This window comes from Dipodomys merriami, unplaced genomic scaffold, assembly GCF_024711535.1.
Source record: "Dipodomys merriami isolate MVZ:Mamm:240054 unplaced genomic scaffold, mDipMer1.0.p SCAF_534, whole genome shotgun sequence".
In the NCBI taxonomy this organism is placed as follows: Eukaryota; Metazoa; Chordata; class Mammalia; order Rodentia; family Heteromyidae; genus Dipodomys; species Dipodomys merriami.
In genome coordinates, this window is record NW_027206107.1 from 677,021 (window position 1) to 694,628 (window position 17,608).

The window sequence follows — 17,608 nt, forward strand, 5'->3', positions numbered from 1 at the left end:
GCCACTTGCTCTTAGGAAATAAGAAAAATGAATAAAGCCCCCTTGGGGTTATAAATCTTCCTTTCAGGCAACAATTGGTCCCACCATCATGTTGGTCCTACATCATATGTCCACCACTAACCAATCAGATCACTGGAGGAATGCCACCACCACCACCACCACCACCACCACCACCACCACCACCATCCCCTACTATTAACTTTTACCAATTGCAATCCATTTTCCTAGAGCTGGGGAAGAGGAAAGCAATAAGAGGAAAGGGGCTGGGAAGGTGGCTCAGTGGTAGAGTGCTTGCCTTGCATGCCCTGGGTTTGATTCCTCAACACCACATAAACAGGAAAAGCCGGAAGTGGCGCTGTAGCTCAAGTGGTAGAATGCTGGCCTTGAGCTGAAGAGCTGAGGGACAGCGTGCAGGCCGAGTTCAGGCCCCACAACCGACAAAAAAAAAAAAAAAAAAATTGAGGAGACAACCAAATGTCCCCACAGTGAAGCGAGGCCTCCAAGCTGGGACTCCAACCAGAGTTTAACTAAGTTAACAAATTATGTCAGGCCTAACAGATTTTCTGGCATTTGAGAACAAAGAAGTGCGGTTTTCTTTTGAAGAAGTACAATGACTTATGTCTAGTTTCTGCCTCCTGCCTCCTCCACCCTCACTTGACCACAAAACAAGAGGCAAGTAGAGTCTGACTGCCAAAGCCTATTTGGCTGGCAGTTTATTTAAAAAAGCAAAAATAGTATGTCTCCTCACTTGTCCCTAGGGAGGCTCCTCCCCTTATTCCTCTCTTATCCTCACCCCTCCTTTTCCCTTCCTCCTCCCTCCTCCCTCTTTCCTCCTCCTTCTCCTCTTCCTCCTTTCTCTATTTCTCTCCCCCTCTCCTTCTTACCTCCCCTCTCCATTTCCCTCCCTCTCCCCCTCCACCCCTCAGTGCTGAAGATTCAATTCGGTCTCCTCAGAAAAATTCAGTGTAGGTCCCATTTTACCAGTGAGCAACTTGAGCCACAGGGAGCTAATGTGACTTGTTCAAGGTTATATAACAATGCTAGGGTTCAACTCCCAGCAGCCTGAGTTTGGAATCTGTGCTCTGAACTGAGTCAAAGAGAAGAATGAACATTAGTTGAATGCAGTGGCATACGCTTATAATCCAGGCACTTGGAAGCAGAGGGAAGGAGGAACACAAATGTGAGGCCAGCCAAGGTTACATAGTGAGATCAAAGTCAGTCTAGGCTATCTAGCAAGACCTTGTCTCAAAAACCAAAATAGCATGGAAAGGTAACACTGAAATCCTTCCATATAACCAATTTAAGTCATGAAGTAAAGAAAAGGTGATTGGGCTGGGAAGGTGGCCCAGTGGTAGAGCGCTTGCCTTGCATGCCTGAGGCCCTGGGTTCGATTCCTAAGCACCACATAAGCAAAAAGAAAAAAGCCGGAAGTGGCGCTGTGGCTCAAGTGGTAGAGCGCTAGCCTTGAGCTGAAGAGCTGAGGGACAGCGCCCAGGCCCAGAGTTCAGGCCCCACGACCGGACCCCCCCCCAAAAAAAAAAAAAACAAGAAGAAAAGTAAAGGTGACGCAAACTAAATGACTGAACATGAGTTTGTATGAGACTTCATATAAGACAGATAACAGTCTTCATGTGACAAAGAAACAGAGGCTACCTAACATGTGGCCCTAGTTTCATGGGGAGCTTAGCATCCACAAGTGTGATTGTCTGACTTCCTCTGTAATCCTGGAGGTGATAACTCACAGATGAGGAAACTAAGGTTCATAGAGGTGAAACACCCTGACTCACAGTGGCCTGGAAGTGTCACTCCAGTTCTGGGACCTCAGACCCCACCCGGCCCAGCGCCAGTGCTCTGAAGGACTTGGTATATAGTCTCTAGGTCATGTGTCTACTAGGGTCACCACCAAACACTAGCTGAGTGCCTGCCATGCTCCTGCTGAGTGACAGCAGCAGACAAACCTGGATGTTCCCAGCCCTCAGAACAGCTATTTCTAGTATACTTTGGGTAAAATCAAAGCTCATTTAATGCCTGTTCTCCATTCTGATTATTATTTTTTTTTAAAAAATCAGCTTCCACTGGCTTATTTAACTAAGAAAGAAGGCCATTCTAGGATTTTCCTTAGCTCAACGTGTCAGGGTCCCATCTGTGCTTCCTGCTTGAGGTCATCTTGGCCTTTCTTCAAGATAGTTGCTGTGGCTCCAGGTATCATACCTCAGCAGAAGCCACGTGGAGTTGTGGTGCCTCATTTACCAAGAACCTTTCCCCTGCAGACTCTCAGCTAGAAAACCGAACGGCCCCTGAGAGGGAATGGACCCCTTCCTGACCCCTGAACACCTCACTTTGCTTCCTCGCCATGTGCTTCCAGCCTCATGCTAATAAGATGGATGCCATACCTCCTGAGACAGCATTGACTTTCCAGGTACATGCAGGAAGGAAGAGATGTGTCCGCTGAGTGTCTTCTTTTTACTAGGAAAGTCATAGCTTTATCAGAGGCCTCTTTTCCCACTTCTAGTCCATTTTCACTTGCCTTTATTGGACATGGATCTAGCCAGAGCTGATGTGGGTATGTGAAGGTATTAAGAACAACCCATTTTCAAAACTCATTGGTCATCCCAACACCAAATTTTCAAGTCTGTCTTTTCTCACTCTGGGAGAGAGTAAAATGCACGTGTGCGTGTTTACCATCCTAGAGTGTGCAGTTATTTCCCTTCCTGTCATGTGGGTTGCTGCTATTATTTTTTTGTTTTGTTTTGTTTTCGTTTTTCTTCGGCTTTATAACTAACACTGTTAATTTTTTTCTTCAGGATCAGTTCCCAGAAGTAGCATTACTTGTTCAGAGAGTTAGAACATTTTTGAAAACTGTTGCCAAATTGCCTCTAGGAAGGTTCACCAACTGGGAGCATTTTTTTCAAAGTGTATTGTCCTGGGAGAGAAGCCCATTTCCTATGTCCTGGGCTGGTCCACACTCCAGGGAAGCCAGCTCCTGGCCTCTGAGGGTTCTCTGGGCCTGCCAGCCTGTCTCCTTCTGCCTTACCCTGTCCCTTTCCTGGGTGCTGTGTAGTCCCAGGGTGGGACCCTGGATTACCATGTTGTACAAATGGAATGGTAGTGGCCCTCGACACCTTCCCTCCAGACCTGCAGGCCTGAGAAAGGCTCTGCACCCTGTCATGGGTCAGAACTACAGCTCTTCTAGAACCTTCTGTGGCACAGCTGCAGAAACTAGGCTGGAGTATATGTGCCTCCCTATTCTCCAGCCCTGGTACCCACCTGTCTCTTCATTATGGAAGGAAGGCAGAAACTTCTTTCAGTTTCCAACTGCCTCTCTGTCCCCAACTGTCCTAAGACTACCTCTGTGGATGCAGCCCAACCCTTGCCTCGTCCTGAAGGAAGTACACCATCTCCCTCAGGCCCAGGTTTGAGTTCAGACAGGAGACATGGCCCTGACAGTTGTGGGAGAGAAACTTGGTATAGGGGAGAATGTCATCTAAGGCCTGAAGAGCTAGAGGACCTGGGTAGTCCTGCAAGCATGCACACATAAGTGTGTGTGTGTGTGTGTGTGTGTGTGTGTGTGTGTGTGTGTGTGTGTGTGTGTGTTGACAGCTCATGTGTGTGCTTGTATTGTACAAATGCAAACTCACAAAGCTAATTTATCCTCAAAGTGATCAAACAACTTAGTGTTTAAAATGTGTATATGAGTATAATCTCTTTTTTTTTAACTGGTCATGCAAAAGACTTTTTTCCTACTTTTTGTCTTTGTTTTTTACTGGGGATCGAAACCAGGGCCTCACACTTGGTACGCAAATGCTCTATCACTAGCCACACTCCCAGTTCTTTTGTTTTTGAGACTGCGTTTCTCTAACTTTGCCCCAGCAGGCCTAGAACTGGAATGTGATCCTCCTGCCTCCACCCCCTGAACCCCAGGATTATAGGTGTGTGCTCTCACACCAGGCTTCAATACAAAAGACTTGTTAAAACCTCATTATTGTAAACTGTGTATCGTGGCACAAGCCTGTAATCCCAGTAGAAACAGGGACACCCTGTCTCAAAGAAACCAAACCATTTTTTTCTTACTGTGAAATATAGCATACATATAGAGGTATATAAAATGTAAACATAGCCTGTTATCCCCAGGCTCTATATCAATGGCTTCTAGCTACCATGAATGGAAAATATTTGAAAAAAAAAATTATATCATAGCTGAGTGCCTCCAAGCTAGTCAAGAGGATAAGAACTGAGGGTCACAGTTCAAAGCCAGCCTAGGCAGCAAAGTTTGTAAGACTAATCTCTAGCCACCAAAAAGCTGGAAGTGGAGTTGTAGCTCAGCAGTAGAGTGCTAGCCTTGAACAAAAGAGCTGAGGGACAGTACCCAGGTTTTGCATTCAAGCTCCAGTACCAACATGTGTACACACACAAAAAAGCAAACTGACTGGGGTAGGTTAGGAAGAGAGATGATGACTTGTGGCTAAGTGCCACCCAGGAGACAAGGCCCATCTGTGTGACAACTTGCCCATTCTGCTCTACCACAGGGAGTATTCCTGGCCATGGCACTCCTGGGGGCTCCAATTGCTGTCCCCTCACCCCAAAGCAAGCCTAACATGAGGACATGCAGAATCAAGATGCCCCTGCCGGGCCCCCCAAGAGCAGAATGGAGAGAACAGGGCTTTCGCAGATGTTCTTTTACAAGGATTCCCTGGTCTGTTTAATCAGGACTGTCAAATATTGATTTAATCTCCAGGCTCAGCAGATGTGATCTTAGCAGGCTTCAATGGCAATTAGCTGGGATTAGTTTGCAAGTCAGACTTCGTACTGACAGGACACCATCTTCCACATAGGAGACTTAGTGGCCTCAGCAGCAAACCCAGCAAGAGACCTTCTAAATATTTAACCTTTGCCTGGGTTTCCATATCTCCTGTGAGACCCAGTGTTTCCCCCACACAATGATAACTGGGGGAGTATGGGTACAAGATACAGGACCACAGCCATTCACCAGAAAGTTTTCCTGTTAACATAACCAACCAGTGCCTAGGGCTTGTTATGGAGTTGGACTAGAGCCAGCAAGATCCTTCAGGAGTAGCCTGAAGCAGTGATGACCCTCAATTAAGTTTCCCCTAAGCAGGACACTGGTGGCTCAAGCCTGTTAATCCTAACTACTCAGGAGACTGAGATCTGAGGCTTGTGGTTCAAAGCCAACCCTGAGCAGGAAAGGCTGTAAGACTCTTATCTCCAACTAACCACCTAAAGAAAACAAAACAAAAAACCCTAGAAATGGAGCTGTAGCTCAAGTGATAGAATGCTAGCTAGCCTGGGGAGGTGGGGGGTAAAGTTCAGGGACAGCTCTCAGATCCTGAGTTCAAGCCCCACAACCAAAAAAGAAAAGAAAAGTCTCCCCCAGAGCAGCCATCCAACAATAGGCCCCTCATCTGGCCTTCAGACCCTGCCTAGCTCTGTGGCATCCTGTGAGCTCTACAGCCATGGCTGCCACTCCTGGGTGGGCCAGGGTGTGTGCTCAACATGCCAGGAAGCATCACTTCCCAATTGTGTGTTTCAAGGTCTCGTTTGAAGTGAGTAGGACTATGCCCAGAATTGGATCAAGATGTCCAAGCCACATGTGCTTTGCAAGGGACACCCCCATTACACCCCACCCCCCGCAGCCACACAGAGACAGAGCCACACAGGGCCACCTCCCCTAGGCCCTGGCTTAGGGTGTTGGGAAGGAGAGCTTGAATCTCCTGTTGTTCAAAGAGAGCCACCCAGGGCTGCTTAGTCCCTGAGCCCAGAGGTCATCTCAAAGCCATGTGTACAGTTTGACTAATTTTTTTTTTTTCCTGGTCCTGGGACTTAACTTCAGACTTGGGTACTGTTCCTAGGCTCAAGGCTAGTGCGCTATTTGAACCCCAGCTCTACTTTTGGCTTTTTGGAAGTTAATTGGAGGTAAGAGTCTCATGGAGGGGCTGGGAAGGTGGCTCAGTGGTAGAGCGTTTGCCTTGCATGCCTGAGGCCCTGGGTTCGATTCCTCAGCACCACATAAGCAAAAAGAAAAAAGCCGGAAGTGGCGCTGTGGCTCAAGTGGTAGAGTGCTAGCCTTGAACTGAAGAGCTGGGGACAGCGCCCAGGCCCAGAGTTCAGGCCCCACGACCAGACCAAAAAAAAAAGTCTCGTGGACTTTCCTACCCCAGCTGGCATCAAACTGTGATCCTCATATCTCAGCCTCCTGAGTAGTAGCTAGGATTACAGGAGGGAGACACTGGCACCCCACTTGACTAAGATTAAGGTAACAACTTTAATGGCTTTCCTGAGTCAAGCCATATCATTATATAGATAGGGAAACTGAATTGTGGTTTAGTCACCTTACCCAAGATCTAGCTAGGTGATGACCTCCTGGGATTTGAACCTGGGTGGCTCTTTGCTCTGCCTTCTGTGGTACAACTGTCGCATTGCAAAAGACCTCCAAGGTCTGGTGACAGATGAGAAAAGAACAATGAAGACATTGATCTTTTCTTGTTTTTTTTTAATGCCATCTCTTTTTAAGCATTCAATTGTGACCTATGTGAATTCAATTATACCAAAATAAAAACAAAGAAGAGATACAGCAGTATAAGCATGTAGGGGAACACATCGATTTCACAGGATGGGGGGTGGGGTGCATATGAACATATGATGGAGTGTGAGCATCTCTCCAGATCACCTAAGACTGCTTTTGGAAAGCTGTACACTTGGTCAGACTCTGCACCCAAAGCACTAGGCAGCTGTTGGAATACACCCACTGTGGAACTAGTGAGCCCTTTGGTTTTTTTCTCTTTTTTTTTTTTTTTTTTTGTTGTTGTTGTTGTTGTTGGTTATGGGGCTTGAACTGAGGGCCGAGGTACTGTCCCTGAGCTTTTTCTCAAGGCTAATGCTCTAACATGTTATGCCACAGCTCCACTTCCAGTGTTTTGGTGGTTAATTGGAGATACGAGTTTCAAGGACTTTTCTGCCTGGCTTCAAACCACAATCCTCAGATCTCAGCCTCCTGAATAGCTAAGATTACAAGTATGAACCACCAGTACCCAGCCCCATTATTTTTTTTTCAGTGCTAGCTTGTGTATGCTAGGCTCTGCCACTAAACTATGCCCCACACCGTCTATCCTGTTTGTGACTACATTATTGAAGCTGGGGACTTTGGGGGCATGTTTTCACTGTGCCTGGGTTTTTCTGCACATGCTCACTTTAAAAACTGAAATCCAGCCGGAAGCACTTGGCATATGCCTTGCGTGTATGTAGTAAACTCTAGACTGAGCTCTGCTCACCCTCTTTGTACAGTGTGGGCATCTGGTACACAGAACTCAAAGCTCAACGTTGCTTTGATATAGTTGTCTTGTGCTCCCAGAAGTGGCCACTCAAAGTCACTCAGCTCTTTTTTTTTCCAATACTAGGGATTGAACTTAGGCCTTTGTACTTGCTAGGCACTTAGGCACATGTCTCCAGTCCTTTTGCTTTTAGTTTATTTGGCTTTTGTCCAGGTTGGTCTTGAACAGCAATCCTTCTACTCTACTCCCTCCTCCCTTGCAGCTGAGATTATAGGCATGCACCACTATGTCCAGTGCTGTTGACAGCTCTTCTATATTACAGCAGTGTAATATGCTCCTGCATAGAATCACCATGTACTTTCCTTGATATTCAGTGTTGGACAGTCTGAGGGAAAGATTCCTGGAGGTGAAATTGCAAGTGTGAAATATGGTGGAGTCCATGCCTAAAATTCTGTTGTGGAGAAAAAAAAATTGTACTGACTTAATACCCTTCAAAGCAGAATAGGTCACTAAGGACCTCTGACCCAGTGGGTACCTGGCCAGGTGGAAATAGCAGCGATAAACAGCTGCCCTTACCTGGGCTAATTGTTATTACATGTGGAAATGCAGGCCTCTTCTCAATGCTGGGCAAGATCTCAGTTAAATAGGAAGATTTCATTAAATAGGAAAGTACAGGTTTTCACGGCCATGATTGAGGCCTCTGTTGTTGATCTAGGCTTCATGATCCAAGTAAGTATGTACAGACTTCCAAGGAGGCCTGAGAGAGCTGAGCGGGGAGACACAATCCTCATCCTGAAATGTCCCAGTTGTTGCTGACTTTCTCAAACTTGCCCTATGTGAATTGATTTTGAAGAGACTTGTGTCACAAAGTCCCCCAACACATTTCTGAGAACTGCTTGGTCAGTCCATCGTGACGAAGGGTGGGAGCCAGACTGTTGAAGTTTGAATCCCAACTGCTCTACCTGTCACCTGTGAGACTTGGCCACATCATCATCCTGCCAATCTGTGAAATGTGCATACCAGCCATTCCTACAGTGTAGCCAGAGCGTGTTAGAGCCCTCCTTATTTTTAATCCCAGCATCATATTAGTTCCCCTCCATGACTCACATGTAAGGACAGATACATTAGACCCCTGCAGACCCCTGAGAATCCGGTAGGCAGAGGGAAGGACTCTGCCCAGTGGAGGGACTGGTGGGAGAAAACACTAGGCCAACAGGACTAGACAAGTTTCCCTGAAATACTTCCTGCAAATGTCTCCAAGGAAAGAAAGGAGACAGAGTTCCAAGATCCCCCTTCAAGGCCACATCCCCAGTGACTTAACTTCCTCCCACTAGGCCCTACCTCCTAAAGGCCCATCACCTCAAGCTGTTACCACAAGCTGGTAACAGATCCTTTAGCAAGGAGCCTTTGGGGACCATTCTAGATATAAATCATAGTCCCTAAATTGCACACCAGATATGTAGGTAAGTGGGGCAGCCAGGAGTGGACAGAACTAGACAGAGTCCAGTCATGACCACATATGACCTCCTCAGCAGCATCCAGCCCTAGTGACTACTTGGTCCTCCCAAATCACACCTGTGACTCAGACATCTGTTGCACCTTGCCTCCCTTATACCTCCTTCCCTGCTAGGCCTATCCCAGCTTGTATCTCCTCCCTGTTCTCAGCTACCCTCAGGTCCTGTGTCAGGTCTTCTGTTTTCTCTCTGTGTGCCTCTTATGCTCTAGGATTCTGTCTGCATCTCAAATCAGCTGTTAAGCTTATACTTGGGCTGGGGATACAATCCCATGTGGTAAAGCAAAAGAAACCCATCAACTAAGTGGATGGATTTCCAATGCTTAGGCCTTGCAGAATAAATGAATGTATTATACATGCCTAGTAAATAGTAACAAGATGAAGTTTTTAGTGCTTTTTTTGACTGGATGATTTGTAAGTGCAGCAGGCGTTTGTTGTGGGAGTGTGGAGTGGGAGGTGAATGAATGCACCTTAAATACTGGTTGCCTTTTGGTGAATGACTTCTTAGGGCCCATAGTCTGCTGAATCACCAGATCCATGCCTGGAGGAAACAGTGCCACCTTGCTATCCAACTGTAAGCTGTCTAGAGTTTTGGGGCCTATTGAGCCTCCAGTACAGTGACCAGATCACATTTCCTTGCAGAAAGAATGCCTGGACAGGGTTGGGGGAGGACACTGAGGTTAGCTGGATAGAGAGGCTACCTGGGAAGGAGGCCCTGGTGCCTTCCCCATACCCACTTCCCCAACTTAGTCCAAATATTCCTTCCAACTTTAACAGCTGTCCATGTGTCAGCCTGAGCTGGGGATGCAGCCATGATGGAGACTCAGTGTTCAGTGCCCACGACAGTTTGCATTTGGCAGGCTATGAATTACATGGTACTAAAGAGAAATTCACGTGCTTTGAGACCTTAGGCTAGGGAGTAGACAGGTCATGCTCAGGTTTGTGAGAAGGTAAGATCAGATAGAAAAAGTAGTCTTGAGAAGGAGTTATCCTATAAGGGAAGGAGTGGCAGGAATGACAAGACCAAGGGTCCTGAGGCAGCAAGAGTATATAGACTGAAAGAGGGGACTGAGAAAAGAGCCTTTCAGGATCTGGCTCTGAGAGTAAGGGGAAGATAGGTGAGCCTGAGGGCTAAGGTGACAGTGTTGCTTTGCCTGGGGGACAAGGGATGGAGGGGTGGGGGAGGACTGTGGGGAGGGGGGGACAAGTAGGGAGATCAAGGTGACTGGCAGAAGCCAGGCGTGAACTTGTGGACTGAGTGAACGCATTTGGGTTTCATTCTTGAGCACAGAGGAGTCACTAAGGGAGATCTTAGCAAAGAACCCTAAAGCTCACCATATCTGTCAATCACCAAGATGGCTGGAGACATTTCTCTGCAGCTACCCTCCCCCAAATCCAGCAGGGCTCCTGTTGACTCATCCATCATTTTCACTTCCTTGCTGGCAGAGCAGCTGGGGCCAGCAGGCTGCAGAGCAGATGGGCAGCAATCAGCCCTCTATGTGGGGCCACCAGTTCACAGGAAATTCAGGGGCAGAGGAACATGTCAAATGGCACCACAGGGACCCTAAAAGTGGAAAGTGCAAAGGACAAGCGACCCCATTCCTTCAACAAGTATAACATCAAAGTAAAGGAAGGTGGCTGCTATGGAGTGGAAGGGACAAGAAATATGGAGTGTGTTCCCCTCCTTTGAGCGACTCAGCACAGGAGCCCTTTGAGACGATGAAATGCAATACAGACAGGATATTTTAGCATAATAATTGACCATTTAGATGGGTATGGTAATAAAATCTTAGATTTTTGTTTTTTGTTCTTACTTATGTTTTTATTATCTTTAATAGTTCTACAGAGAGGTTTCAACTTAAAACAAACACTTACCCATACATACTGTAGCTCAATCCTGTAGCAGGTAAAATCACCTAAAGTCTGGAATTTACTGTGAGGTTTGAGGATTATTGCTCAATGATAGGGTACTTATGTAACATGTGGCAGGTCTCTGGGTTTAATCCTTAAAAACACAGAAAATAAAATGCTGAATGAGCTGGGTGACAGTGGCTCAACCTGTAATCCTAGTTATTCAGGAGGCTGAGATCTGAGGATCATGGTTCAAAGCCAGCCTGGAAGGGAAAGTCTGTGAGACTCTTACCTCCAATAAACCACCAGAAAACTGGAAGTGGCACTGTGGCTCAAGTGGTAGAGCGCTGGCCTTGAGCTGAAGAGCTGAAGGACAGTGCCTAAGCTCAAGAGTTCAAGCCCCACGACCGACCCCCCCAAAAAAAAAAAAAAACTAAAAGAAAAAAAAAAGGAAAAAAAAATTGGCTGAGTGAACAGAACCAAGAATGACAAGTATCTGTAACAGTTGTTAGTGCTGTTAATGGTGTAGCTCATCATAATTCTGCCTGCTTTTGAGGGTGATTGGAAATCTCCATAATAAGAAAGATTTTAAAAAGGAGTAAAACTGGGGCTGGGAAGGTAGCTCAGTGGTAGAGTGCTTGCCCTTGCATGCATGAGGCCCTGGGTTCGATTCCTCAGCACCACATAAGCAGAAAAAGCTGGAAGTGGTGCTGTGGCTCAAGTGGTAGAGCACTAGCCTTGAGCTGAAGAGCTGAGGGACAGTGCCCAGGCCCAGAGTTCAGGTACCATGACTAGCAAAAAAAAAAAAAAAAAAGTAAAACCATCCCAAAACAGCAACAACAACAGCACTTATTTCCCATTCTCTGGTAGCAATATAGCATATGCATGATGTACAAAGCATCTCACATCTTCCTTCTCTTCCCCTGCAGCATGGCAGGGGAGACATCCTTGCTGCCTGCCAGTTTGTGCTCAGCGCTGCTGCTTGTTCTGCCCTCCTGAGCTTCTCTGTCTGGAGCCCCCCCTGCAGCCCCTCAGCCTGCTGAGATTGCCCTGGCTCTGCTGTGCACAGCGATGGTGGAGAACTGGACTCCACAGCCTCACAGCCTTCACATCGGGTTTCAGGGGCCAGCATCCTTCATCCTAGGACTGGCGGCCCTGAACAATGGCTGAGGGCCCGGGGACCCCGTAGAGAGTTGCACCACAGCTTCCTGGGGGGCCAGCAGCACTCTAGTGCCCTTGGACTATGACCACCTATCGGCCCCTTCCCAATGATGGTGTGGACCTGGCAGCCACCTGTGGGGCCAGGGGCGCCGATGTCCTCCCGGGGCCGCACACGGGAGACTACACTCCCATGGGCTTCTGGGCACAGAATGGCAGCATGTCCCAGCCTCTCGGGGAGAGCTCAGCCGCCACCACTCGCCCCAGCCCCACCACTCCCGCCATGCCCAAGATGGGCGTCCGAGCACGAGTGGCCGACTGGCCACCCAAGCGAGAGGCCTTGAGAGAGCTGAACAATCCCAGCCCCTCGCTGGACGCAGATGGTGCCAAGGCCACCACCAAGGTGACCCATTCGTTGAGGAGCCTGCAGAATGGACCGGCCAGCACCACCAGCGCCCCAGTGGCCTCAGGGTCCAGAGCCTTCCACCGACTGTCCCGGCGAAGGTCCAAAGACGTGGAGTTCCAGGATGGGTGGCCCAGGTCCCCGGGCCGGGCCTTTCTGCCCCTGCGACACCGCAGCAGCAGCGAGATCACCCTGAGCGAGTGCGATGCGGCGGCTGAGGACCCGGGGGCGGAGGCGCGGGGTGCTCGGCTGGCGGGGGCGCTGCCCCTCTTCCGGGAGTACGGCAGCACATCCTCCATCGACGTGCAGGCCGTGCCCGAGCAGAGCTTCTTCGACATCCTCAACGAGTTCCGCAGCGAGCAGCCCGACGCGGTGGCGGCCGCGGCGGCAACGGCAGCCACGCGGGGCACCCGCCACCTCGGAGGCGGCAGCGGCAGCTGCGGTGGAGGGGGCGAGCTCACCCCGCATGCAGCGAGCGGCCGCGGGGTCAAGGCGGATCCGCGGCGCGGGCAGTCCACCCCGGACGGCCTGCTGCCCCTGCAGCCCCTGAAGGAGAAGGAGAAAGGCCGGAAGAAGGGCGGCCGCGGCCCCGGAGCGGGCGCCGACGCCCCCGCCACCCTGGACGCGTCCATCTTCCGGAAGCTGCGCAGCGGCAAGGCCGAGGGGGAGGCCGAGGAGGGCCGCAGCCCCCCGGAGCCCGGCCGCCCGTGGGTCTGCCAGAAGAGCTTCGCGCACTTCGACGTGCAGAGCATGCTGTTCGACCTCAACGAGGCAGCCGCCAACCGGGGCTCGGTGGCCCAGCGGCGCAACACCACCACGGGGGCCTCGGCCGCCTCCGCCGCCTCGGCCATGGCCATGGCGTCGTCCTCGTCGTCGTCGCTCACGGCAGCCGCGGCCTCGGCGTCGGCGGCATCGCGGGCCCACAGCCTGGGCGGCCTGGACCCCGCCTTCACCAGCACGGAGGACCTGAACTGCAAGGAGAACCTGGAGCAGGACCTGGGCGACGACACCAGCAACGACCTGCTGCTCAGCTGCCCGCACTTCCGCAATGAGATCGGCGGGGAGCGCGAGCGCAACGTGAGCTTCTCCCGGGCCTCGGCCGGCTCCCCGGGCGGCAGCGGTGGCTGCGACCCGCTCCCTGCCGAGCCCGCGCTGAGCGCCCTCCGCACCAACGCCAGCATCGCCGTGCTCGAGGTGCCCAAGGAGCAGCAGCGCACGCAGAGCCGGCCGCGGCAGTACAGCATCGAGCACGTGGACCTGGGTGCCCGCTACTACCAGGACTACTTCGTGGGCAAAGGTGACCAGGAGGGAGACAGGGCAGGGCCTCGACTTGTCCCAGAGACCTTCATTCATTCAGCCTGGAAATGGGAGCTGCCTCCTTGGGGAGGGGTCCTGGGGATACACAGTGAGCCACATCCTAGCACCTGGACACATCTGAACACTTGAGACCCACAGTTAATCTGGCAAATGTGGGTTTGGTACAGCACTCTATATAGCCTGGGGTAAAGTATTGACCCCCTTCAGACCAAAACCTTGCCTTCCTAGCATGTAACTTAAGGGGGCCAAGGTAAATCATAAAGCAAGATAAATCCATAACGTCCACAAGGTGTGTCACAAGGCACTATGTACTAGAGAGAAGGGTGAAGAGAAAGGGAAGAGTTGGAAGGCAGGCTTCAGTGGAGGATGGTCAGACCCATGGGGGAAGGGGGGAGGAGTAATTAGGAATGGTGTTTGTGGCACTAGGAACAAAAAGTACCAGAGTCCTGGCCATTGGAGGAACAGGGGGAGGCCAGTGCTGTTGGGACAGTGACTGAGGGAGAGTCGCAGAGAGGTGACAAGGACAGATGGGAATCCTGAGGCTGTGGTAGGTACTCATCTTTCCCAAGTAAGGTGCAGCCACAAGAGCCCTGAGCAGGGAGAGCCCTAATGTCACATGGTGTTTGCGGCTTCTCTGGCCTCTTGTGTGTACTCACTATGTTATTGAGAGGAGATAATAATGGGGGCTATCCAGGACAGGGTATGTTGTAGATTCATATGGAGGGGGACACCAGGGAGAGATGGGCTTTGTGTCTGACAGGCACTTGGCTGCTGGCAAACAACCCCAGGAAGCAGCATGGCCACATAGAGACCCCAGACCCAGGCCAACCACATACAGAAATGAATGGTTTCTGCCCAGTTCCACCTCCGTTGGAAAGGCAGACAAGCCAGTATTACCAGTCTTCTCAGTTTGTAAGATTCTCCTGAAATTCAGACTTGTTTGTTTGTTTTGGTGAACTAAGGTTTAAACTCAGGCCTTGCACTTGCCAAGCAAGCACCCTTCTACCTGAGCCACACACCCAGCCTTTTTTTTGGCTTTAGTCATTTTTCATACAGGTTCATTCTCATTTTAAATCCATTTTACTACTGCTGGAATGCTGTCGAGTGACTTGGCCTGGGCCACATTTCAAATCTCACCTCAGATTTGGACTGCAGAAGGAGGAATAACCACTTCATGAGGGCTAACAGACAGCAAAACCAGACAGTCCATTTGCAAACCCAAGATTAATCACAGTCACACTGTAAAACTAAGTTTTTATCATTGTAGCTTCCTGTCACCTCACCTGAGCTCTCTTATCTGGGCCCCTCTTTCTCAGATGAAAGCACTGAAACTCAGAACACTTCTGTGACTTGACAAAGTTGGTACAGAAAGCTGAGCTTTTGCCTCTTAGGATTTCAGCCATAGAATGTGGTTGTGTCTAGACATGAGCCAGGGTCTCACTCCTCCATCACCCAATCAGCAGGCCCACTGTAGGCTGGGCCCTCTCAAGCTGACTAAATACACCCACTCTCCCTTTGCAGAACATGCCAATTACTTTGGTGTGGATGAAAAGCTGGGGCCAGTGGCTGTGAGCATCAAAAGAGAGAAGCTGGAAGACCACAAGGACCATGGACCTCAGTACCAATACCGGATCATCTTCCGGACCCGTGAGGTAGGGAAGCATTACTGTTAAATAATAACGTAGTTCAGTAATAATGCCCCAACTCTGGGGCAAGTGCTTCTCTGTCTTACAGTCCTTCAATGGGCCCAGGAAAGGATCCTATAAGTCTCCATTCTTCAGAAAAAGAAACTAAGACTCATAGAAATTAATTTTTTTTTTCCAGTCTGTTGCCAGTCAGGGCCTGGGCACTGTCCCTGAGCTTCTTTTGCTCAAAAAAGCACTCTACTACTTGAACCATAGTGCCACTTGTTTTTTTCTTTCTTTCTTTCTTTCTTTTTTCTGTTTATGTGGTACTGAGGGCTCAAACCCAGAGCTTCATGTATGCTAGGCAAGCACTCTACAACTAACCTACATTCCCAGCCTTGAATGACTTGTCAGATCAGGAAATTAATGACCAGGCCAGCATTTGCATGCAGTATGTGTGACTTCTTCAGAGCCCAGAATTGTGCAATTTATTTGCAAAGGATTAACTCTAGTGAACCCAAGAAACCAATGAGAAAGCGAGGGGACATTCCAGGATTCTGAGGTATCCTGCATAATGGAAAGAAGTGAGGGAGTGAGCCTCAGGCAGGGCAGAATTGGCATATCTCAACAGGCCCTACAGTTGTGCCAACTAGCTCAGAACATGTCCCCCCTGGCTCCTCCATTCTGAGCTGAGCCTCCATTGCCCTGGATTAAAGGTTAGTCATGGCTAGGGGAGATGGCCTGTTAGAGGCACACTGCCCTAGTAAGAGGCTAAATTGTAAGTGACAGAAATCTATTTCTAACTGGCTTAAAGCCAGAAAGAAATTTGCTGGTTCTGTCTGCAGATCCCTTGGTTATGACTATCTTCAAGCAATGCCAAACTCCATTCAAGTTACCAAAACTCCTTAGCTTCCATTTGCATTGAAAAAGTCATACTTTTCTGTCAACAAGTTTTCTCCACATCTAGCAAAAAGGAGAGTAATACTCAGATTTGTGTATTTATAGCTTCCCATCAAAAGAGGATCTGATTAGTTCTAATTTGGTCAGAGCCTATGTCCCTGGCCAGTCACCTGGTGGAGGGCCTTTAGAGGAAACTGGTTAGATCTAGGACATTTTGCTGCACCCAGGGCTAGTCCTGGGAGAAATAATTCCATGGGAGCCTCCCGTAGGAAGAGGCTGGGCAGGCCTCAGCCAAAAGAGAAAGGAAACAAAGCAAGCAAAAGGGAAAGACTTCCAGTGAACCCCAACAGAGAAGATGTTTCCAAAAGAGAGGCAGTTGTCACCTAAACAGGACCCCAACTAGGGTCTCTGTCAGCCCTTTATTGCTCCAGCCTTTGTGGGCCAGCCTTTGCCCAGGCTTGGAAACCAGCAGGCCAACTGCCAGGGACTTGGATTATGGGGCAGCAAGTCCTGGACCTCATCCAGACTAGCAGATGCTACACCAAAGGCCCTTGTCCCATCCCATGTGACAACACAGAGACTTTGTGACAGCTCAGGAAAAGGGGCCCCAAAACCATGTGCCCAGACTGCAGGTGGTCCCAGCCTTTATTTCCCCAGCCCACTCTCCACTGTGCTCCCTTTTCTGGCCAGATGAGCACTAGGGATACAGTGGGTATAACACACACTGACACTTCAGGGGATCAGAGGACATGGGCAAGTGCTGAGTTCACGTAACAGTGTGAATTTTACAGCTGCATCACCACTGTACATCTACTTAGCCCTGTGTGTCAGCCATTGCTCTGTGCCTTTGTATTTGTTGACTTGCTTAAGTCATCAAAATTCTGTGGTAGAGACAGTCCTGTCCTGCTTTATATGGCAGATACACACACAGCAATTAGGATCTTCAATGAGTATCTGTGTGTCCTCCAATCATTGCACTTGGCTGTCTCTAGGAGTCACCTCCTCACTTAAAGAGTTACGAACACAGCTAACTTAGTGCCATTGATGCTATGTCCAAGAGATCAGAGGCCTGTGCTGTCCACACATATACACCTCAAGGCTGCCATAAAGGCATTGGGGCCCAAGCTGCCTTCCAAGCCAGCCGGTTGGCCTCCCCCAGATGGCCACCCCTGGCCACCAAGCAGACAGTTTCTAGCAGGTCTGTATCTCTGGGCAGATGGGATGTGAGCGTTGGCAACACCGAGCTTCCCACTGAGGCAGGAGCAGATTCAGAGCTGGACTCGTGCCCCATATGCCTGAACAGTGGCTCCCTAGCGAGGCAGGACAAGGCCAGTAGTACAAGGCTGTCTTGTTCCAAGCCCCTTGCTGGTACTGCTGAACTGGGACACAAGGCCCTCCAGCCATTAGACATTGTCTAGTCCACCCCACTAAAGGACAGGCCTTAGTTTTTGTTTCTTTGTTTGAGATGTTTCTTGCTATGTAGCCCAGGCTGGCTTAAAACTTGTTATTCTTGGGCTGGGAAGATGGCTCAGTGGTAGAGTGCTTGCCTTGCATG

General features: G+C 49.6%; 1 protein-coding gene across 6 annotated transcripts in view; it reads left to right on the forward strand.

Annotated features, from left to right (window-relative positions):
- Positions 1 to 17,608, forward strand: part of LOC138811552 (signal-induced proliferation-associated 1-like protein 3) — a 159,468-nt gene that overhangs the window by 88,409 nt on the left and 53,451 nt on the right. For 5 of the 6 annotated variants that reach the window (XM_069999320.1, XM_069999315.1, XM_069999314.1 and 2 more), the window contains 2 exons: positions 11,580 to 13,508; positions 15,050 to 15,180. In XM_069999320.1, the coding sequence (XP_069855421.1) occupies positions 11,894 to 13,508; positions 15,050 to 15,180 (1,746 nt within the window). In that variant the 5' untranslated portion in view covers positions 11,580 to 11,893. Of the gene's footprint in view, positions 1 to 10,680; positions 13,509 to 15,049; positions 15,181 to 17,608 lie in introns of those variants that run through there. The other variant, XM_069999318.1, reaches the window with a different exon arrangement.